Source organism: Pogonomyrmex barbatus, unplaced genomic scaffold (genome assembly GCF_055798465.1).
Source record: "Pogonomyrmex barbatus isolate J1 unplaced genomic scaffold, ASM5579846v1 scaffold18, whole genome shotgun sequence".
Taxonomy (NCBI): Eukaryota; Metazoa; Arthropoda; class Insecta; order Hymenoptera; family Formicidae; genus Pogonomyrmex; species Pogonomyrmex barbatus.
The window spans coordinates 3,058,575-3,079,813 of record NW_028297114.1 but is presented as its reverse complement, the minus strand read 5'-3'; the positions used below and the strand labels follow the sequence as shown (position 1 = coordinate 3,079,813).

The window sequence follows — 21,239 nt, the reverse complement described above, 5'->3', positions numbered from 1 at the left end:
CTATCGATCGGCAGGCACCGACCCTCGGCTCGGCTCAGCGGGGTGCGGGGTGAGTCACGTTGTCCTCGCGTGTCGATACCGATACCGCGCCCTCGCCCTCGGCGTCGCCGAGCGAGCGACGCTCCGTTATAATGCCCGGTGCGCCGATAAGACGCTTATCACACCCAGTGGTAGTGCTCAGATACGCGACGTTTCTGCAGGGTTCCGTAAGGATACGGTCGGGCCCCCCGCAAATAAAGACGGCGGGCCCCGCTGACGATGCATGCTACCAGTCGCGATGACATATCACTCGGGGTGGTTGAAACTTTAAGCTTTGAGTCACAGATTTAGGAGGTCGATTGTATATCTTGAAACGAGGTGAAAATTACAAAAATGAAGAAATTCACTAGAGTTATCTGCAACTTTATGTATCTTAATCTGTAACTTTATGTATGAGCTAATTCTTCATTTTTACAACAGAAATTTTCTCATTTTTATAATTTTCACTTAATTTTAAGATATAAAATCAAGCCCTACGCTTGTCTTCGTGAGGTTGACGAACATCGACATTTCTTCCGCTCTCGTTGATAAACTGCTTTGAGCCTTCGCAGTAGGAAACTCCCCCATTCGTTATTCATGGTCATTAAAGTGATCTAGAGCGCAGTTCTATGTATCGCGAATGTATATGGGATGTTTCACTAATGGTGTATTGTTTTGTGATTGTAAGTTTCTTTTAATGATTTTAATTTCTTAATGGCGATTGGATTGGTCAATTTGTTTCTGTTCTCGATTTTTTTTATCGTTATTTATCATTATTGCGCAATTCATTTTGATTATTTTTCTCGAAATTTAAAATTTTCGAGTCTAAATGTCTTGATTAAATTCATTAATATTCTATACATTTAGAATATTTTAATAATCGTATATAGAAAGACGATTTTTTGCTGAAATATTTGAAAGTTTGGCTAAATATGGGTATAATTTAAACATGATAATTTTATTGCAAAATATTTAATATTTAAAAATCAATTTGAATAATAATATTTTGCATAAATATCTTGATGATCTTTTCAACAAAATTATTTTTAAATGTATTTGTCTAAATCTTTTTTGAATATTTCAAATAAAATTTTTTCTTCTCGTCGTTTCTAGTAGTTAAAAATAAATTGTATAATGGATTAATATACAGTTTCAGTAAGTAAGTATAAAAAAATATAGGAAACTTAAAAAAAATTATATGAATCTACTCGAAAAGGAATTTACAACATATAAAATTCTTGAATTTCTCATTATTTTACAGCATATTTTGCCATCGTCCGAGGGAAACTCATATTCCTCGAAAGTCAGTCGAAGCGAATAATTTTTAAATACATCCTCGCGTCTGAAAGAGAGGCAAATTATATCATCATACATAAACGATTTCCTGGTAGATAGTTATTTTTAATCACTGTGCGGCTGATGTTCCGTAATTGCGGAATACTTTATAATTCGTGGAAAATGCCTTTTTTTCTTTTTAGAAAGAGTGAAAGAGAAAGAGACAGAGACAAAGAGAGAGAGAGAGAGAGGCATCGCGACGGTGCTCGATGCCGGTCACGTAGGCCTCGTAGTTCCGAGGGTGCCCTGAACACGCCGCGGAATACTAGAATACTATAGCGGCGAGAATGCGCGGCGCATACCCGCAACGCGAGCGGATAACCGCTCGAACGACGAGTACGACGGGATGCAGCGACGGGCCCAGAATTTTCGGTTCCCCTCGTCGTCGGGAATGTTCTCCACGTTGCGCGCAATACCCCCGTCTAACTATGTAAATTAGCATCGACGCGTCGTACGATCCGTCGTCGTGCATTCAATCTTGCGTACAGAGTGAATCCCCGAGAGTTCGAGAAAACGCAAAGTGACGGGGCAAAGTTTCCCCGAAAAACCGATAGAAGAGCGCGACGAGAGCGATCTTTCCTTACGGAGAGTTTTGGGCTTTGAATACATACCTTTGCGAAATATCGCGGTGTCTAATACCGCGATAAACGTGAAATATGAGAAACGCGAGTTTGCGCGGCCGTTTTAAACTCTCCGCGTAAGCGAGAAGCGTCCGATGCAAATGCACGTGCATCAGGAATGTCGGATTTGCATTTTCTTCGTGAGGGATGCGTCGACTTCGAAGGAACGTAAATCTCGCGCGCGATAAACGCCGGAGGCGGCGTTATTCCGTATGTATGTTAACACGCGGATCTAATAAAGAAAACGACACGTAACACCGAAAAAAAGACGTAAAAAAAAAGAGAGAGAGAGAGAGAGAGTTACATCAGGCCGTATGTAAATTCCGCGTGAGTCGCGCGCGAGCGATTTCGAACGGTTATCCCCAACGATAGCGAATGTTTTATCTCGGAGAAGCGGTCCTTGATCTTGCGGTTGACGTGGCCCGAGACATAAATTCCCGGCAACCGAATCTGCCTGAATCGGGCCCCGGGATCGCCTTCGCTTTTGCCTGGGACCGAGCTACTTCGACGTTTTCGCCTCACTTCGAACGAACCATTACCTCGCCCACGTCGCTAACACAATCGCCCAAAGTCCTCCGATCGGGTAAAACCGGTTTTGGATCACGACCAGTGCTGTAACTACCTACTATGCGACCGGATTTCACGATCGGAGAGAAGCTCGCGCCTTTTACGAGCCCGGCGCGAAAGAAAAGGCTGCGACGCCGATATTCCCCGACGAATTAAACTGCTCGGGACGTGATGCGAATCGCCGATCCGTCGCTTTCGCACGTTTTCTCGCGAATGAACAAAAGGGCGCACAATAATTCGTAAATCTTCATCAGATTACAATCTTCCTTCGGAGTTATTTTGTTCAACGCTTGCTTATATGAGAGAAGCCTAAACTACTTTGGCATTGTAGAATTTATCTTTGCGTTGATTAAAATTATAATGGATCGTTATTTAAGAAAATTTAAGACACACGGTATCTTGAATAATTTAGAAAAATTTTTTCTTGATCTTGGCTAGAATTAGATGTTTTATATAGATTTTATTTTTTCTTTTATTATATATAAAAAAGTATGTAATTGCTTACATCTGAAAGGAGGATAAGTACCTTGAAGATTTGAGTTACCTCTTACGTTCGAAGTATCCGTTTACAATCCTCATTCAGATATAATCGGTTATAATTATATATTTTTTTATATGTAATAAAATGTGCAATGAAATATTTATTATATGCTCTTTTATATAGAGTTATATGATCTTTTCACGTGTTTTTCAAATCCTGATGTGATGCATAAAGATGTGAATCAGATTCACATCTTTAAAAAAATCTGCACAAAATATCTAAAAGTCCCGTTTCATTTTTTTATTAGAACAAAAAATTTTTCTTTAGCTCAGTATAATCAGTTTGACAGTTTAGTTTATTTGTGTTATCGTGTGCTGCTCGATCAGAAAACTCATTTCCGCGTATTATCATCCATTTTACAAGCATTGTTCCCGCACCCAAAGAGCTTCCCCGAAGCGCACGCGACAGAGAATTTTTTATTCAACAGCCGTTGATTCTCGCACTCGATGAGACCGCCAATGTGCACATTGTCACAAGTGTCATGAGATACGCGAGGTGGAGCGCAAAGGGTTAACGACATTCCACGTCGTCGAGAAAGAGAGCTGCGCCGTGCCGCGCGCTCTCTGTTAACCCCTAACAGGCGCAGCACTCGGTCATGCACCCCCGGTACGCCATACGCTATGCAACCCTCGGCGTCGGAAGCGTCGGTGGCGGTGGCACCGACGGATCGATCGCGCGCGCGTTTCTTCGTGTCTCCGTAAAAATTAGTATTCCGCTCGCGGCGTCGCGGCGTGCGCTGTGAAAACGGGAAAGGCGAAAGAGGAAGGAGGATGGGGGGTGGACGTTCCCAGGAACGTTCAACTCCCCCGGTCACGATTCCGCTCGTATTACTCCCGAACCCTCTATGTACCTATCCGCGTCCCCCTCCCCCCTCGTCTCTCTCTCTCTCTCTCTCTCTCTCTCTCTCTCTCTCTCTCTCTCTCTCTCTCTCTCTCTCTCTGTCTGTCTCCTTCTCGTTTTCTTTCTCTTTCTCGCGATTTTCTCGCTTCGCAAACGTTTTACGGAAACGGTACACACTGCTCGGAGTAAGACTCCTGAATATCGAGAACCGGGTGCCCTTTCCCCTCCTCTTCACTATACGTGGGTCGCATTCACATCCGAGACCGCGAATGCGGACCGAATGCCGATTCATCCCCCGAGTCACCCTCCTCATGCGCGATTCGTTTTAATTGCCAGCGTCTATCTCGTAGTTCGCACTTAGAACCTTCGTAAATCGTTCCTTTATCGCGAATTCAGCCGATCCCTTCGATATCCAACGTTATTCTTCTCGCCTTTTACACCTTAACGAAGATACATTCTTCGTCGAAACAGAATATTGATCTGTTAACTTCTTCATTAAATCGTAATTCTTAGCATTCTTAGCAAGGGAAATTAATTCTTATTTCTTTCAATTCTATCTGTAATAAATTAGATTAAAATGTAATATTTTTAAAACCTAATATTAATATTTTTTTTTTTAATATTTACATGTCAGATGCGCATAGATACTTTCCATGAAAGGCTCGTTTATAAAAAGTTAACAATTCGTCAATGCAAAACCGAGAAATAAATCAGTTATAAAACAAACAGACTACAATTGCGTGAAATATTGTATAAAAAATGTTACAACAATTAACAAAAAATAATTTGCCTCCTGTGAGGTTTGAACTCACGACCCCTGGTTTACGAGACCAGTGCTCTGCCACTGAGCTAAAGAGGCAGACGTTTTTCACTCTTAGTCGGTAATTGATATACCTCAGATGCTTCTATCGTTTCAAATTTTGTCTAAATCGTGTCTAAAATATGTGATTGACACGTATGCATTATGTATGTTAATTATACTCGATATTGTTGTAACCATGCTCTCGAAGCATTTCGTTTTGCATCGAATGTAACGTTTCGTTCCCCCTGTTCCTGCATCGTGTCGTGTTTAGATGTCGATATTGCGCCTTTTTAAAGGGCGGCTGCAACGATGATGAACTTCGTGGAACCTCCAAAAATAATTCGACCCAGAAATCCTGCGTGACGCAAAGCAGATGTCAGTTGCCACTTCCCGTTTTGCGCGTCGTAAACACAATGAACTACGCTTTCGGATTTCTCGGAGGGAGATAGGGAGGGAAGGAAAGAGAGACACGTGCACTCTATTTCCCTATTTCGACCGACCGAAAAGGACAGATGTCGGGGCCGTCTTAAAGATTTCGAAGGGACGACCCTTTTCGGGTACTAGCAAGGCTCTTTGAGACGTAATAAAAGGGACTCAACGGAACGCGCCCGTAAGACCATTGTACTATTTAAGCAGATGTTATCCAATGAATGCGCAATGTATAATATGATCATGGACAAAAGGCATGATTTTTTTCTAGGGTGCCTGAGAATTTTTGCATCTTCGCCTTGCACGTTACTTACTGTCCTGACATACAGATCTCTTTATTGTTGCATTAACCTAACCTAACCCCTAGTAGCTATATTAACCTAATTAGTACCTCTTTTAATATTCTAAACTAAAAAAGTGTAAAATATCAAAGATAAATAAATATTTTTATAAAATTATAAATTCTATAAAGCTTATAAAATATTATAAAATTTTTAATATTTATTTATTTTTTCATGTTTTTAAATATTGAAAAATTTAAAGAAAATACATCGATTAAAAAAAAATATGTAATAACTAATTAATCTTTTATTATTATTATAATATGTGCACGAAATAATTTTTCGAATCAAAAAAAATAAGTTCTCTTTATTTCTTTGACATCCATTATATGAAACAATAATAAATAATCTACAATATAAAACATTACTATAAAGTTTTACTCATTTTAATTTCAATAAATAAACCTGTCAGATAGCTTCACTAAAACAACATCCAATTTATTTCACATTGTCATCATAATTGATTATCATATATAAAATAAAATTTGAATGCGCTTTGCTTTCAATAGATCTTTCATGAATCTGCCGGACGTATGCAGCATAATATTCTCGACTCTTGAAAATTCAGGGAATCCAATTAAAAGACCGGATGCCCCTTTAACCGCAACGAAACGTGTATTGTCTCGTCTGTATTCGTATGACATACGAAAACGCAGCAATGCGTATCTGTGTTTGAAAGTACACGAGCCTGAAAGCTTACCATTTTAAATCACCTTTTTTTATTTATATCGTAACAATCGCTTGTCATAACGTCTACATTAGGTGTTAGATCCTTTAAGACTTGACAACTCGATATGATTCAAAGATAAAAAAACAATTGAAAGATATCGCGTTACATACATAAAGAGAGAACAATAAAGAAATTGTATAACTCAATTTTTAAAGCCTTCAAAAGACTTTTACTTAAATTCTCTATCTCGATAAGAACTAAATAATAATACAAAAATAAATAACTCTTGATGGAGCAGTTACAAAAAAGTCAAGAGGATGAGGATAGATACGTCTCACAAAACAACATACGTTCATTGTTAAATTAACTTTGATCCCGATCTAATTTATTTTTTTTTACAATTAAAAAAAGACAGAGAATAAATTAAACCAGAGATTGAAATTAATCTACATTAGGAAAAGTTGACAAGTCGGATATCGAGCATCAATCGTCCAAATACGCGATCTCTTTCATTCATTCGTGCTGACGGTTGGTTTCGCTCGTTTCGTTCGCAACAGCCATAAAGAATATCCATGCGCCTCGCAAAGCGCGGGATGCGACGCGCCCGCGCGCGTCTTGCAAGGTTCCCGTTGGACGAAGCGGAGTTGTGCGCGCGGCGTCGGCGGCGGCGACGACGAGACGAAGCCAACCGTACCCTTGAACCTAACAGACGCTCGCGACGTTGCCGCCTCGTGCAAGTATGCCGCGGCGTGAAGTGAGGCGCGGAGGAACACGATGTTCGCTCGGTCGGTCGGTCGGTCGCCGGCTACATTCGGTCGCGTTCGGCTATGCCCGGTGCGTGCTTTCTTCGCAAGAATTCCGTGCCGCTCGCTTCTCCACCGTCTCCTTCTCCTCCTCCACCGTCTCCTTCGCCGTCGTCGGCTGGCTCGACGCCGAACGAGCTGACGTCACGCGCGTCAGCGTTACGCGTAGCGTTACGTAAAAAACGTGCGGCTGGCTGACTGGCTGGCGAACCCAACTCGTTGGAGCGTGTCGCCGCGTTGCGTTGCGTTGCGTTGCGTTGCGTTGCGTTGCGTTGCGTTGCATTGCGTTGCGTTGCGTTGCGTTGTGTTGCGTTGCATTGCGTGGCGTGGCGTAGCATTGCGGCGACCACGAACGAGAGCGTGCGCGCGCGCGCGTTCGCATAAGCGACATTCTACGATGTACGACGTTGAGTCAAACGCGCTCCTTCGACGGCGATTATGTCAGACTTTTGACTAACGGAAACGAGCGCGATCTTATATAGCACTCCGTCGCGCTTCGACGTTTCTGCCAATTTTGAAATTCCGTTCTCGCGTGCCAAGATAGAGTCGTCATTCGAGATACATCCGCATCCTCTCTCGTAATTCATTCCGCGTTCTAGCATTAGATGAGCATTACCGTCAGATCTCCCAAGGTTGACTCGCTTGGCACGTAGATCACGTACAATGTTATCGCGATGATCGGATGGCCGCGATTAGCGGTAAACGCGATATGCGAACGCAGAGGCGCGCTCTTCACGCGGCGTTAAGCTCCAGAACCCTTTGCTTTGTTTAGCGTCGCGTTTAGCGCTCTACGTATGCATGTGTGCATGCACGCCGCCAGCCGCCATGCCGCCGCTTAACTGCGCAGTACGTGAAAAAAATCGCATGTAACGTAAACGCGCGGCCGAGACTCGGATAGCCATATTTAGAGCGCTAAATGCGCCGTGCGAATAGCCGAGCTTCACGGCGATCTACGATGCGGTCGAGGAGGCACAACGACGACGGCGGCGGTCAGCCGCGACGTTCCTCCTTTTTTTCTTTTTTCTGCCTCTCTTTTTTTTCTCTTTTCTCCTTTTTTTCTTCTTTTACACGATGTTGCGCGCGACTCCGTGACGTCAGCCGCCGGTTCGTTCGGTCGGTTTTGTCGGCGGATTCTCTCGACGTCGGAGAGAAAGCATAGACAAACATAACCTACATAGAACGGTCCCTCGAGCGCGGCAGGGTCAACGTACGACGAAACCGGAAATTCGTCGTCTGCCTCGAGACGCGAGTCGAGACTAGAAGAGTTCCTATTTCTTCCTTTTCTTTTTCCTTTTTCCCCCTTGTTTCCTTCTCCTTTTTTCCGTTTCTCCGTTTTTCATCGACGATCGCGCCATGCTCAATGTGGATTCGCGTCTTATCAGTCTATATAATCAGCCTAACAGGACACGCTCGAACGCGAAGGAATACGTCGGATTTTATCGGATTATGTACAGAGTTCTTGTAATATTATTTCTTTGAAAAGGTGTAAGATAATAAGAGAAAATACTCTCATCTTGGACGATTAAGCTTACATAGAATTCGCGTTCCTTCCTCCGCTACAAGCGATTAATACGAAATAATCATTTTATTCAATTATGATTTATAGGTCTTGTTTAGTAGTATTATTTTGTGAATTTATATATATATATATAAACAATAATATGTAATAGGCCAAGATAAGTTTCAAAGAATAGAATAACAATAGCATTACTTGATAGGCAGGATCTTAGAAGCTTTTCTTTTTAAATTTATGTATATAAATTCTAAATATTTACTTATATCATTTACATATTTATATATTATATTATGAATTTATATATATTTAATTATAATATATATCCAACAAATTAAGATTAATATGAAAAATCCTGTCTAGCCCAATAATATCTGAATTACCTATTTCCTGTTAAAAAATAAATCTGTCTTGTATATTTCTAGTATTCAAATGTTCTATAAGTGTTTAATTCAAAATAATTGCATTTCAATTCTTCTTTCCTCAAATGGAAAGCTGACGAAGATACGATTGAGAAAATCGAATCTAGATCGTCGTGGATGTGAGTTAAGTATACTGGCGCAAACTGGGGCAAATGACAAACCGGTTTCGAATATAAATAGAATAACGATCAAGTCACAACGAGAGAGTCTCGAATATATTTAAAATTTAAGAATCTCTCGAATTCATGAAAAAGTCACGAAGAAACTTTTCGAACGGAACTTGCACTCCGGTCGCCCCCACCGTCCAATCTTTTCCGTCTCGACGTATGTACTTGCGAGAATTAACAGAGCCAATAAAAATTCTGACGTGTGGCCTGAAGTATTCGACGTATGCCGCAATAAAAGACATTTAGGATCATTTTCAGCGCGGCTACGTGAAACGGAAATTAAATAAAACCGTCAGCAAAAACCGAGGCTTCCCTCGTCATCGAGGCCCACCTCGTCGCGTCGTATCTCGCGGCCGCGTGATTTACACGTTCGCGGCCCGAAACCGCAGAAATCCAAGAAAAGCGAATTGCACAAAGGAGTAGCGCCGAGAAGCGCTCAGAGAAGCTCCCTCTCCCCCCCTCTCTCTCTCTCTCTCTCTCTCTCTCTCCTTCTCTCCTTGCATCCTCGCTCCTCGTGCATCCTCCGTGCTCCGACGCGCTCCTTTATCCGCCGCGCGTCCGTGTCTCCCGTTCGCACGCCCGTGTGCCATTTACGAGGCAAACCGGTTTACGCTTTTTGCGAGCCTCGCGGCTTCGCGAAGAATGTTGATTTTTGCGATATATACCGCTTGGGAACCTAACCTACATCATTATCCGGATGAGAGCTGACTGCGCTCGAACGCAAGCCGCGCGGCTGCAAGCAAAAGCCGCACGAAACTGTCTCCTTAGCGCTGACACAGGCGGCCCCGCGGATGGAACATTCGCGGGAAAGGATTCCGCACCTCGGAAATCAGCCGGCGCCTAATTTTAAATCTCGCCATTGTTTGCGAATCGCGTTACATTGTCGTCGTCTCGATTTCGAAGCCGACGAGCGTGAATATTAATCAAACCGAAAAAAATCGGGCCATAGAAAACGAAATCGCCCCTCTGAAAACAATTATTTCGCAAGCGTAGAATATTTACGTGAAATCAAATGCGAATCGACGATCGATGTCGAAGAACGCCGTCTTGCGAAATTGAAATCGTATCTTTTCGATTTTGCCGAGGATTTAAGTTCAGACGTATAAAGGTCGGGACCTCGATCTCTCTCACGGAGAGGATTTCTATCGGGTTTAATCTTTTAATTTTTATCCGACCTTCGACTTTACCGGCCCACCTCAATTAAATTAAATTGTCTAAAATATCGATTCGCGATGCCCTTTCGTGTTATCGGTAAATATTTCTGCAACCGTGAATAAAAATAAGATTTCGTGAAGCTTTTACAAAAATTTATTGTCTAAACTAACTTAATCGTCGTGTGAGCTACGTGTCGAGCCGGAATGATCTCGAATTATTAAATCGGGAAGGCCTTCGAGGAATAATTCTATTCAACTTGAGAAGGTTAATTCGTCTAATTTCGTTGGATGGGAACGATCCCACGAGACATGGTGTATTTGAAACGTTCGGTTATCGTGAAGAAGAGGTGTCCCGGTCCGGCCTTTTAACAGTGGCGTCACGAATGAAAAATGATAATGAGGCGCACAGTGCTGTAGGTTAGTGAGAACAATAGCCAGTTCGTGCTTAATGAGCCGGGACGTATGCGGCTCGCGTGCTCGTGTAATAAAAATATATTTTCGGCGCCGGGGCCGTGCCTCGAATGACGAGCGCGGGAATCGCCGAATTCGTCCTCGACCATGGCGGCAAAGCCGCCTCGCCGCTCGTTTGCCGACGATGCGGCATTTCAATTCCGTCGTGTTCTTCGATTCGCGCGTGTGTTTCCCGCACGTGTCGCGTTAACAACGATCCTCGTTGTCCGCCTCGCGAATAATAAATAATCGCGACATTTTTGCCGACATTTTTATCTCGTCACCGCGCTCCGCTAATTTTTATCGTATAGCTTATAAAACATACTTTTTATACATTTCAAAAATTTCTAATGTTATCGATAATACATATATCAATAGGTGTCAAATTGTTCCAAACATTTTTATCATCAAACATTTAAAAAATTTGTAGTGGCAGAGTATAATGAAATATGACACACGATACGATAACGATATTTATATACGAAGAGAATGGTTCTGCTGTTGAAGTGTCTAAAAAATTGATGATCAGACAGAAATCTGAATAATTTGGTTAAACAATTGAAATATGTAGGATTCGTTTAAATTGGTTGCAAAAAATATCAAGAATGTTTATATAATAATAATATAATCACACAATAATAATATAATCATGTTTAATAGTAGTTTTTATAATTATTTCAATTTCTAACAAAATTATTTTTAGATCTGTATTTAGATAAATTTTTAGATGCTTCAGCAAAATTTGTTTTGTAATGTCTCAATATTTCCAGGATAAAACGAATGATTTTACTTAACTAACAATCCTCAAGTTCTACTGATGAGATGTTGATATTTCGAGCTGATTTTCGCCCTTAAAAAGGCAGAGATTACATCCGTATATATTTTGCGAATCGTGTTCGCACGATCGGGAGATTCTGCAGGAGAGCGCAGAAGTCGCCGGGAGATCGGTGAACGATGATCGGCTCCCAGCAAACGGTACGCGGTGTGCATCCCGCCGCAGCGGACATTATCGGAGGCGAGTCACGAACAGGTCTCAATGCGCGCGATCGGGAACCGGTTGTACGAAACTTTCGAAAATTCCAGAATGACGTAGTCCCCTGCTCTCGACGGGTGTGCAAGCACAGCGGGCGAAGACACACACCGTGCTTCTCTCATTCTTTATTTACAGTTACTTACGTAACGAGACGTGAGCCTCCCTGCCTCCTTTCCCCCCCCCCCCTCTCTCTCTCTCTCTCTCTCTATATATATATATATATATCTCGCTCTCTTTTTTTTATACATACACACTGTGATCTGTTCGAGATACGACGACTCGATTGATGTCAGATTCGTGCATACTGAAAACGTGCGTGCATGAAAATGATCGTGAAAATGAAGGATGGATGTCGCATGCATCACACGGCAAGCGGAAATGTTGCTCACTTACCTTCATCAAGTCATTTCCCGAGTCGCTACTCTACCTAGGACACTGACAAAAGAAATCGTTGGCGAGTAACAGCGCGCCGGTGAACCGCACCGAGCGCAAAAACCGGAGCGCTATTGTAAGTCACGGTGCGAGAAAACAATCGTGCCGTGATAACTCTCGCGCTTAGGCGAGCGAGCAGACAATCAGCGGAAAAAGTCGTCGTTTGCGCGACTGACGCCATGAGAAAAATGAATACAGGGTGAAACAGTCGATTGAATTACGCGTCGATTGATAACAGTGGACGGATATCGTTCGCGCATATTCGTCGCCGGAATCAATTTAATCGTTTTTAAAAAAGGAAATTTTATTATATTCAACCGGGCAAGTTTTGCAATCGTCGTATCTTCTGGTTTTCCATGACATATTACAAAGTATAATCGCTTGAATTCTTAATGTGTATTATCCTGGCATATATCCCGGAATAATAATCCATTTCCGCGTATTTTTAGCGCATATAAAATTTCAATAAATATAAAGATCGCATTCGCGATAAGAAATTTTGATGTACTTACGTGCGCCGCGTTAACTGATCAACGATGGTGGAACTTGGTAACTTGTGGAGAACACCTGGATCTACTGGATCACTTGCAACGACTTGGTCATAATTCCCTGAAAATTGTGAAAATTTATCATTACGCGTAATATTTTTTTTTAGATCAACATAAGAGAAATCTTGAAAACCTTGATGAAAGAATTCTCATTGATAATTTCGTCACAATAAACTTATTTGAATTCTCTTACAGAAATCCAATTTAACACTGGTTAATATAATATTGGAAATTATTTATATATTTCGAACAGTGCTTTTAATACTCAAAATAAATAATTAATCATTACCTTTCAGTATTAAATTTCTATAAAATTTACAAATAATTTTTACAATTTCACATCTATCTCCAAATGAAAATAACTCGAAAGTATTAAAGAATACTATATGTATAATGCAGATTTATTATATGTTACAACGTTATTTGTTTTAACATCTTAATATAGATATTATCGTTAGATGTTATCGTCATCACGTCGCTTTTACCTTGGACAAAATTCGTCTCCGTTTCGTCTTCGATAAGATGGCAATCGGGTTCAAATTCGCCTGTTAAATGCCCGGACATTCTCCAGTCGTGTATTTCCTTTCGTAAAATGTAAATCTCATCATTGTTGTCCGCGTTGGCGACGTTGGTTTCGTCAAACAAGCGAACCTTGTGTTTCACGTCGTCGTGCACCATTTTATTTTCCTTTCGCGTAAGAAGTTGCCGCTTGCGAGGATCTCGCGACTTGGTCGCGCAACTTTTTATTACAACGTCTCCGTCCTTCGAGGACCGTGTCTTTTGCGGCGACGTTCCTGCGGATGTGAATCTTTTTCTGTCGACTACGGATTTTGCGTATCGCTTGGAAGACACGTTTCTTGAGGACATGTTGACAGCAGCGATTCTTCCACGATCGTGATATTTCGCTCTCTGAAATATCGAAGGACATATGTTAATTATTGCAACAACACAGAAAATGTAGAAAACACAAAAATAATAATGGACGGGTACAATTGAATATAAATTGATACGATTGGAAATAATTAACGCTGTTAAGAATCGATACATCCAATCTCGTTTTATTCATCGGGCAGATCTTGAAATAAAATTCCGAGCGCAAAATACTCGATAAACCAAAATAACATTTGTTAAAATATAAATTACGTTGCAAAAGAGAGGGTTTGATCGCGATAAATTATAGATAGTAGCGAAATATCGTCTGCTTTCATGATATCAAAATCGAATCGTGAAATACGAAGTCTTATTTTATATTTTTCACGGCTTATGTGTGTGTGTGTGTGTGTGTGTGTGTGTGTGTGTGTGTGTGTGTGTGTGTGTAATATTACACATAATATTTAAAATTCATTTAATATCTCTTAATGTGACATTTGCTGCAACGTAAATTTCTCTAACGAAACAGAAAATGGGAAAAAACAATGAATTAAATGCAAATCAGCGTGAATTGCCATAACTTACAATCATGTCAACGACGCAATGGCGACACGCAACAATAGGGGTTATAAATCTATGGCGGTGTTGCGGCGCGAATTAGAGAGTGCGGTAAACAATCGTGCGGTCATATCACTTCACGACGTTCGAAGAAAGAGAGAGATATAGAAAAAAAAAAGAAAAAATCTTTATTTATTATTAATTATCGCGAGGGATAATTTCGCGAAAAAGCACGGTGGAGACTGACGATTCAACGTGCGCGCGCTCCAGAGTTTGACAGGCGCGTGTACGATCTGTACAGCGCGTTTCAGGTTCGTTGAGCTCGAAAGAGGAAGACTTTCGACTGTCAGCTGTCCCTTGGCAGTTCATGCTACCGTAACGAAGACGGAAAACGTTATGGAGATGGTCGTGCGGAACGGACGCTACGAGAACCGGGTTGAAACGAGCGATGAAACATTCGCTTCCTAACATTCAACTTGCCACCATTGGCAAGTGTCAGCTTCAACAAAAAAATTTGTTATTCGAGTCCTAATTTTTGGATCTATTCTTCATCGCAGTGCAAGTTTCTTTTTCGTTTTCTTTGGGCATTTACCCATTTCAAACGAGTATATACCGTATTCACCTAATAATAAAAGAACAGAGAGTCGAGTATGTATCTTGGAACGAGGTGGAAATTACAAAAGTGAGAAAATTCACTAGAACTATCTGTAACTTCATATGTCGAAAGTTAGAAAATTTCCTCACTTTTGTAATTTGACCTCGCTTCAAGATACACAATCAACTCCCTGTTCTGTTATCAGATGAAGTATACTTGTAGTGTATACTTGTTTAAAATGAAATTTAAATATAAAAATGTCCGAAATTTGGAAGAAAATGAAAAAAAACTTGCAATGCGATAAAGAATAGATTCAAAAATTAGAGCTCAGATAAAAAATTTGTATGTTTGAATAATCAAAGCCCAAAAAAATAAGCATCGAATTTGAATAATTTTGGCAAAACTTAGAATTTGGTCTGTCAATTTATTATGTTTGCAGTTTGAACAATTTGGAAGAATATAATTAGAAATACAGTATTTATTGGAAGGAAAAAAATAATTTTTTATGAATTTTTCCTTTTTTTTAATTTCATGCGTATGTCATATTGATTTAAACTATTGAGTTTAAACTATTCAAACATATTTTCAATTTGGAAGGTTTGAATTATTTTATGTTCAATTTAGAGATATTCGAACTATTCAATCTCTTCATTCTTCAAAGCACAATCAAAGAGGAGACCAATGGAGTTAGAAAAATTTACTTTATAGTCGTCCTTATAATCCGTATTAAAATTCAACATAGTTTTATCTACAATTTTCTATTTACTATTAGGTCTATTTATATATAACCTATTTTATTAAATCAAATTAAATTAAATTTTACCATTTCAACAGAACGCGTACGAAAGACTGAGAAATCAAAGATTACACGATTGGACTTGCGGTTAAAATACTAAACATCCATAAAAAAAAAAGAAAGAGGCAAAAATAGTCGATATTTTTAAAAATAATTTCTCGTCTCATCTCATAAAGTAATTGCCATTTTCTTGTCGTATCCGGCGGTAAAGCTGCATTCCTTGATAACGCTAATGATTGCGTCGCCTGTCGTTCCGGAAACAAAATGGCGCGTACGATAGACGAACAACGCGCCCTTTTTCACGTCTCGATCCGGCGGCGATACCGGCACATCTGCCGCTCGTTTCCTGCCACGGAAAACGTCCGTCGATTTCTTCCAGAAACGATCGAGCAGGCCGATCGCTTAATCGGAGCCCGGCCGGCTCGATTGACTTTCACCGCGCGTTCGATTCCCGCCCGAAAAATTTCTCCGCAAACTCACCTTTTAAACGCAGCTGCCGCGTTTCGATAGCAGCTGGATCCGAAACTCGCGCCCGATTGATTTTCCGTCTGCGTACATTCCGGGTTTTTATCTCTTTTCCTCCGTCTTTCTCATGCCGTCTCTCCGCGCCTGTTTCCGAATGACGGATCCGATCGACGAGAAAGTAACGAAACGCCAGTGTGTTTTTCTGAATTCGAGAGTGTTCGATATAACGATCGAAGGAATTGCACTATTCAGGAGACGATCACTTCGATGACGGTTTGAAATTCGCTCGACGACGTGCTGCCAACTGCGAAGATTGAAACAATCTTCGAATAGGAATAGTTTATGAACGCCAATAAAAAACGCGCATAAGAAAAAAACATTAAACTGTATCAAAAAATGCAATAAAAAAGAATTTATATTTGAAAAAAAAGCTATTTTTTTTTCTTGCAAAGGAATGCAATAAAAGTGTAAAACCGGAAAAAGAAGTTTAGATTATAATAAAAAATATATTAAGAATAAGAGTATAAAACTATTTTTTAATTGTTTTGTCGTAGTTATATATACATTTCGGCGTTCTCAAAACACCTCACTTGAAAATGTATACATGGATTGTGCATACGTGCACGTTTCTAACCTCAAAATCAACAATCACGAGCTGATGCGATATTTACGAATCACGAGAACGTAGTAAAGGCTGACGAAGCTATTTTGCATAAATATTGAGTTCTAACAATGGCGATGCAAGTCCCGACTGACGTGGATGCTGATCAAATCAAATCTGTATGTATTTCTAGCACTTGAACGATATTTTTGCTGTGTGACTTAAAAGTACATGTTATCCAAGTATTTCTATCAACTTCAATAAGACAATTAATCAATTTATCTACATACGTAATATAACCTAAATATTATATTTGCGTTTCACAGTTTCGAGACTTCTTGACGTCGTATAACAAGCTCTCTGAAATTTGCTTTGTCGATTGCATAACTGACTTTACGACGCGAGAGGTTCGAGCCAAAGAGGAGAAATGCGCCCTTAACTGCATGGAAAAATACTTGAAAATGAATCAGAGAGTATCTCAACGCTTCCAAGAATTTCAAATAACTGCTAATGAAAATGCCATAGCTGCCGCTAAGAGACAAGGTCAGGCCAACTAATATTATGAAATTATAAATAAAATCATTGTCTTCAGAAGATTAGCCTTATTGTAATATTATAGGATTACAAACATAATTCGCAAGATTCCTCAAGTAATTGTTGATGATAGTACATCCCATTTAATATTTGATAGATGATTGTTCAAGATTTCAAAATTTTTTATTAGATTAAAATAAGAAGATATATTAATTGTATAATAAATACATACATCATTTGTAATACATCATAATATAAAATATTAAATGTATAAATTATACAAGTAATGGAATCATGTACATGTTAAATAAGTAAACTTGTATTTAATGTAAATTTTACTCTGAACTATATTGTGCCTGGATATACTATGATTTTTTCCCATACTATAACATTTATGTATAAATATTATATTTTCCACTTTTCAATATTAATTTGTAATGTATGAAAAATTATAAATGTATTTTAATTCAAAGTTGCAGTAATATATTGTTTATATTACATTTCTTGTAGTTTTTTGCATGATTAGATTATAACGAGTATTAACACTTTGTTTTTATAATGTAAGAATTATATACAAGAGATATATACACATGCGCTGATGCATATATACACTTGCGCATATATATATTAAGAAAAACAATAACAAATTATATATATTATATATTATATGTCTAACTAGACTTAGAATGTCCAAAATCAGAGAATTTTGACTTCCCTTGTACTTCAATATCCATACTTTCGCTTTCCCATTCAAACGAAGAATATGTTTGTATGTTTGCTTGTATAGGACCCACATTATTTTGCGCTTGATTTATGATTTGCGAATCGAAGCTTGTGCTGGAGATCTGAATCTCCTCGGTTTGCATCGTTGAGTCTGAATTTGGCGAATTTGGAGGTGTTTTACGCAATCTCTTGTAATCTGAGAATCTATTTAATGATACTTGGTCTACGCACACAGCCTGCGTAGTATGCCGTGTTTTATATAATATCGGACAGCCCAAATCACCTTTTAAACTTAAGCTGTACAAATTAGCGAGTCGACGGAGTTTTTCTCGCTCAGGTTGTCGCATAGGATGGAGTTTCAGTTCGCTCTGTGTGGGATCTTGTAGGAATCGTGAGACTTTCTCGTTGGCCGATGTTATAATAGAATAACCGGGTTTATTGTCGACGTGACGTCGTCCAGCACGAATCTCTCTGCCGCTCAGGCCTTCGCGGATACGTTGTATTCTTTGTCTGTAGTTTTTCTTAGCCTCCGTAATCGAATGCTCGCCGTGTAATATCATTTGGAAGGTGGAATCCGACGTAGCTTTATCGTCGCTGGTGCTCTCTCCATCGTCTCGCCAACTCGATTCTCCAATCCAGTCCGACTGTTCGTCGTCTCCTGCAAGATAGACATAATTTATGACATGTTGCGTGATTGTTTTATATTTATGTTATATTTATTTGTTTTATAGTCATGTTTATGTATGTGTGTATATGTATTTATTTATGTAATCAGTATTGTGTATATCAATTTAACGTACCTTCTCTATCCTCGTCGTTTGTAATAAGACCTTCCTCCGAATCGCTAGACGAGATGCTGGAACTAGATAAACGAGAACAATCTACAGTGTCTTCGCCTTGCATTTTGTCTCGATTTTTCGGCTTTGCGTTTTTTGTCGGTTTAGGCACTCTCATCTCACAGTCTATCGAACGTTCCCTACATGATCTTTTGCGTTTCCCACACCTGAAATATAAAAGTTACGCGACTATATTCACTGTTCTTTGTTGCAAATAGAGAAAATAAACAGTTATATTGAACAATTATATTAACTCACCATATAGCGCCATATCTGTTTTTACAATCGCTGCGAAAGATACGTTTCTTCCCGCCGAATGTCGAAGTTGACATAATCGCGACTGCTTGAGAAGTGGACGCGTTGGAATCAGAATCAATGGCCATTCTTTTAAATTTCCTCTTGCGTCTAGTATTTGCTTTCGGCACAAAATTTTCATTCACTGAATCGCTCTCGATATTGCTAATGTTATTCAAATTTGGGAAATGTGCGAAACGTTTAGTCTGATTAGTGTCGTCGCTGTCCGATTGGTACTTGGAAACATTGGTAGTTTTTGGAATGCGAATTTCGCAAATGGAAGAGGAGCTATCATCCGAATGTTTGTTCATACTTAATGCCGCTGCAAAAGTATTATTATATTAGATATTTCGTTATACACTTGATAACATGTTTGCTTTAATTCATGATTGACTTTTAACTTGTTCTGAGCTGCAAAGATTGATATTCACAAAGACAGAGGTGACAAATATATTCTGATACATGAAGAAATGGCAGTATATTTAAAATGAATAAATATAAATGAAGTATTTCAGTACTCTATTTATCAACTGAAAACAAATACTTGATATAATTATTTTTCGATTATATTATTTTTTGCCTTTATTAGTTCTTATGTGCTTTTTAAAATGTATTCATGACTGTTGAATTTCAAATATTCACACACACAGACACATTCATGTTATCAAAGATCAATGATAAACACTTAAGACATTAAATTTAAAGTCATTGTACAAAAAAATTTTAAATTTTAAAACAAGTGATGGAAACAAAAGATGATACAATTAAAAAACATCAAATGTTTAATTTTAAAACAAGCGATAGAAACAAAAGATGAATCATTGTTCAATCAAATGTTCATTACTTGTTAAAGAGCAGAAATTGAATTTAAATTATACCTATTTATCCTAAATATATTGAAATTTCATAAAGAATATATTTGAAGACAGAATATATTTCACTCTGTAAAATATTAGGTATTATCAGTCTATTTAACGGCTAATTCAATATTATTGAAGGAACAGTAGGTTGCCAATATCACCTAACAAGTCATTCTCCCTTACACTTACGAATATTCCCTGTGGAGCGGGCCCTCCTCCTGATGCCCCACCTGCGCCTGAGATTCGCACTGTTGCTGCTCTCCTCCAGTGCCAAAGTCAAATCGTGCACAAGAGCCTCCATTTTTACTCTTAAATCCGCCGGTACTGCTTTCAGAACACGCTCCATTTGAAGGACGCGTTTTTTGCTGCAAACCCATCAAGCAAACTCTTATCTCTTATTCGTCCGACTCTGCTAATTAATACATATGTAAACATTAAGTATCGGATATAGGACGAATTTACATGGCGACTGGTTCGTTTTATTATCTCACAAAATATCATCCTGCAACGCGAGATCACTCAAGCTCAATTCTACTCGTCGCATCGTCTCGCTCGACGCGCAACGGTTCGCAACGTGTACGTTCCTCAATTAACGGCAATTAATTCGCTGAGGGTATTCGATTCTCGACGCTGTGTAACGGAAAAGATGCATGGCATGTATTCACATCTTCGTCCGATCAGGTATCGTTTTTCTACGGCTCCGTGAATCCGTGCCAAGCGAGCGCCGCGATTAATTCGCGATCCATTCTCGGGCGGTGGAGAGCACAACGGCCGATTATTAGCGTCTGGTTAGCGTCACCGAGCGGCCGAACGGAAACGCACGTAAGCCACGCGGCCGAAGAGAGCCGTCCCATCGGGAACATCCGCGATACGTCAACCGCCCGCCGCGGAGGGGGTCAAAACAAATCGCGATTGCGTCGGCTTTTAACTCACGTCGGCGTGTGTGACAATATATGTAACATCCTGTCGCTCACCTCTTACAAGTAATGTCCATGAGAGCCTCGCCTCAAAACTGTCTCATTGTCAAACTCGGTCCACCTGTCGACCGACAATGAAGCGAAAAAAGGGCGGCTCGCGGCGCCGAACGTCAATTGTCCGTGGAGGATCGCGTCCGGATCGTCCAAATGTATTTTTTCCACTGTAAACGTATGCTCGCTCGCACACGTCGCTTTAAGATATACCTTGTACGGTGCGCGTATTCGATGTCGTGTGTGCAATCGTGCCGACGCGTCGGTCGCTACATGAGAACGCGTCCCCGACAGGGGCACCATGAGTCTATTTCTACTACTAGTAAATTAACTTTAACTTACTATTTATCCTTTTCTAACTCCAATAATTTAAAAAAAAGATAAAAGGTAAATTAAACTGTAAAAAGTAAGTTCAATCGAGATTTAAAAAAAAGTTAATCTTCCGGTAAAAATA

General features: G+C 39.8%; 3 protein-coding genes and 1 non-coding gene across 12 annotated transcripts in view; 1 reads left to right on the top strand and 3 right to left on the bottom strand.

Annotated features, from left to right (window-relative positions):
- LOC105426201 (uncharacterized) overlaps positions 1–16,260 on the bottom strand; it is a 73,640-nt gene extending 57,380 nt beyond the window's left edge. The window contains exons 1-3 of one of the 3 annotated variants that reach the window (XM_089075011.1): positions 15,985–16,260; positions 13,171–13,594; positions 12,650–12,746 (exon numbers count right to left, since the gene is read on the bottom strand). In XM_089075011.1, the coding sequence (XP_088931137.1) occupies positions 12,650–12,746; positions 13,171–13,552 (479 nt within the window). In that variant the 5' untranslated portion in view covers positions 13,553–13,594; positions 15,985–16,260. Of the gene's footprint in view, positions 1–12,649; positions 12,747–13,170; positions 13,839–14,140; positions 14,501–15,984 lie in introns of those variants that run through there. The other 2 variants (XM_011637323.3, XM_089075010.1) reach the window with 2 other exon arrangements.
- Tim9a (translocase of inner membrane 9) overlaps positions 1–17,604 on the top strand; it is a 23,004-nt gene extending 5,400 nt beyond the window's left edge. The window contains exons 2-4 of one of the 2 annotated variants that reach the window (XM_011637318.3): positions 16,524–16,749; positions 16,897–17,113; positions 17,190–17,604. In XM_011637318.3, the coding sequence (XP_011635620.1) occupies positions 16,702–16,749; positions 16,897–17,113; positions 17,190–17,203 (279 nt within the window). In that variant the 5' untranslated portion in view covers positions 16,524–16,701 and the 3' untranslated portion in view covers positions 17,204–17,604. Of the gene's footprint in view, positions 1–16,523; positions 16,750–16,896 lie in introns of both variants that reach the window. The other variant, XM_089075016.1, reaches the window with a different exon arrangement.
- TRNAT-CGU (transfer RNA threonine (anticodon CGU)) lies at positions 4,709–4,780 on the bottom strand. The gene has a single exon. It is a non-coding gene; the product is annotated as a tRNA-Thr (tRNA).
- Positions 17,266–21,035, bottom strand: LOC105426199 (G patch domain-containing protein 2-like). 6 transcript variants are annotated; one of them, XM_011637319.3, is made up of 5 exons: positions 20,792–21,035; positions 20,001–20,182; positions 18,922–19,279; positions 18,628–18,830; positions 17,266–18,485 (listed from the first exon to the last, which is right to left on the bottom strand). In XM_011637319.3, the coding sequence occupies exons 1-5, from the start codon at positions 20,809–20,811 to the stop codon at positions 17,776–17,778; spliced, it is 1,473 nt and encodes a 490-aa protein (XP_011635621.2). In that variant the 5' UTR covers positions 20,812–21,035; the 3' UTR covers positions 17,266–17,775. The 6 variants fall into 6 exon arrangements, with proteins under 6 accessions (XP_011635621.2, XP_011635622.2, XP_025073823.2 ...); XM_011637320.3 differs by having other exon boundaries at positions 20,007–20,182; positions 20,792–21,034; XM_025218038.2 differs by lacking the exon at positions 20,792–21,035 and adding an exon at positions 20,309–20,738.
- Positions 21,036–21,239: the final 204 nt, after the last annotated feature.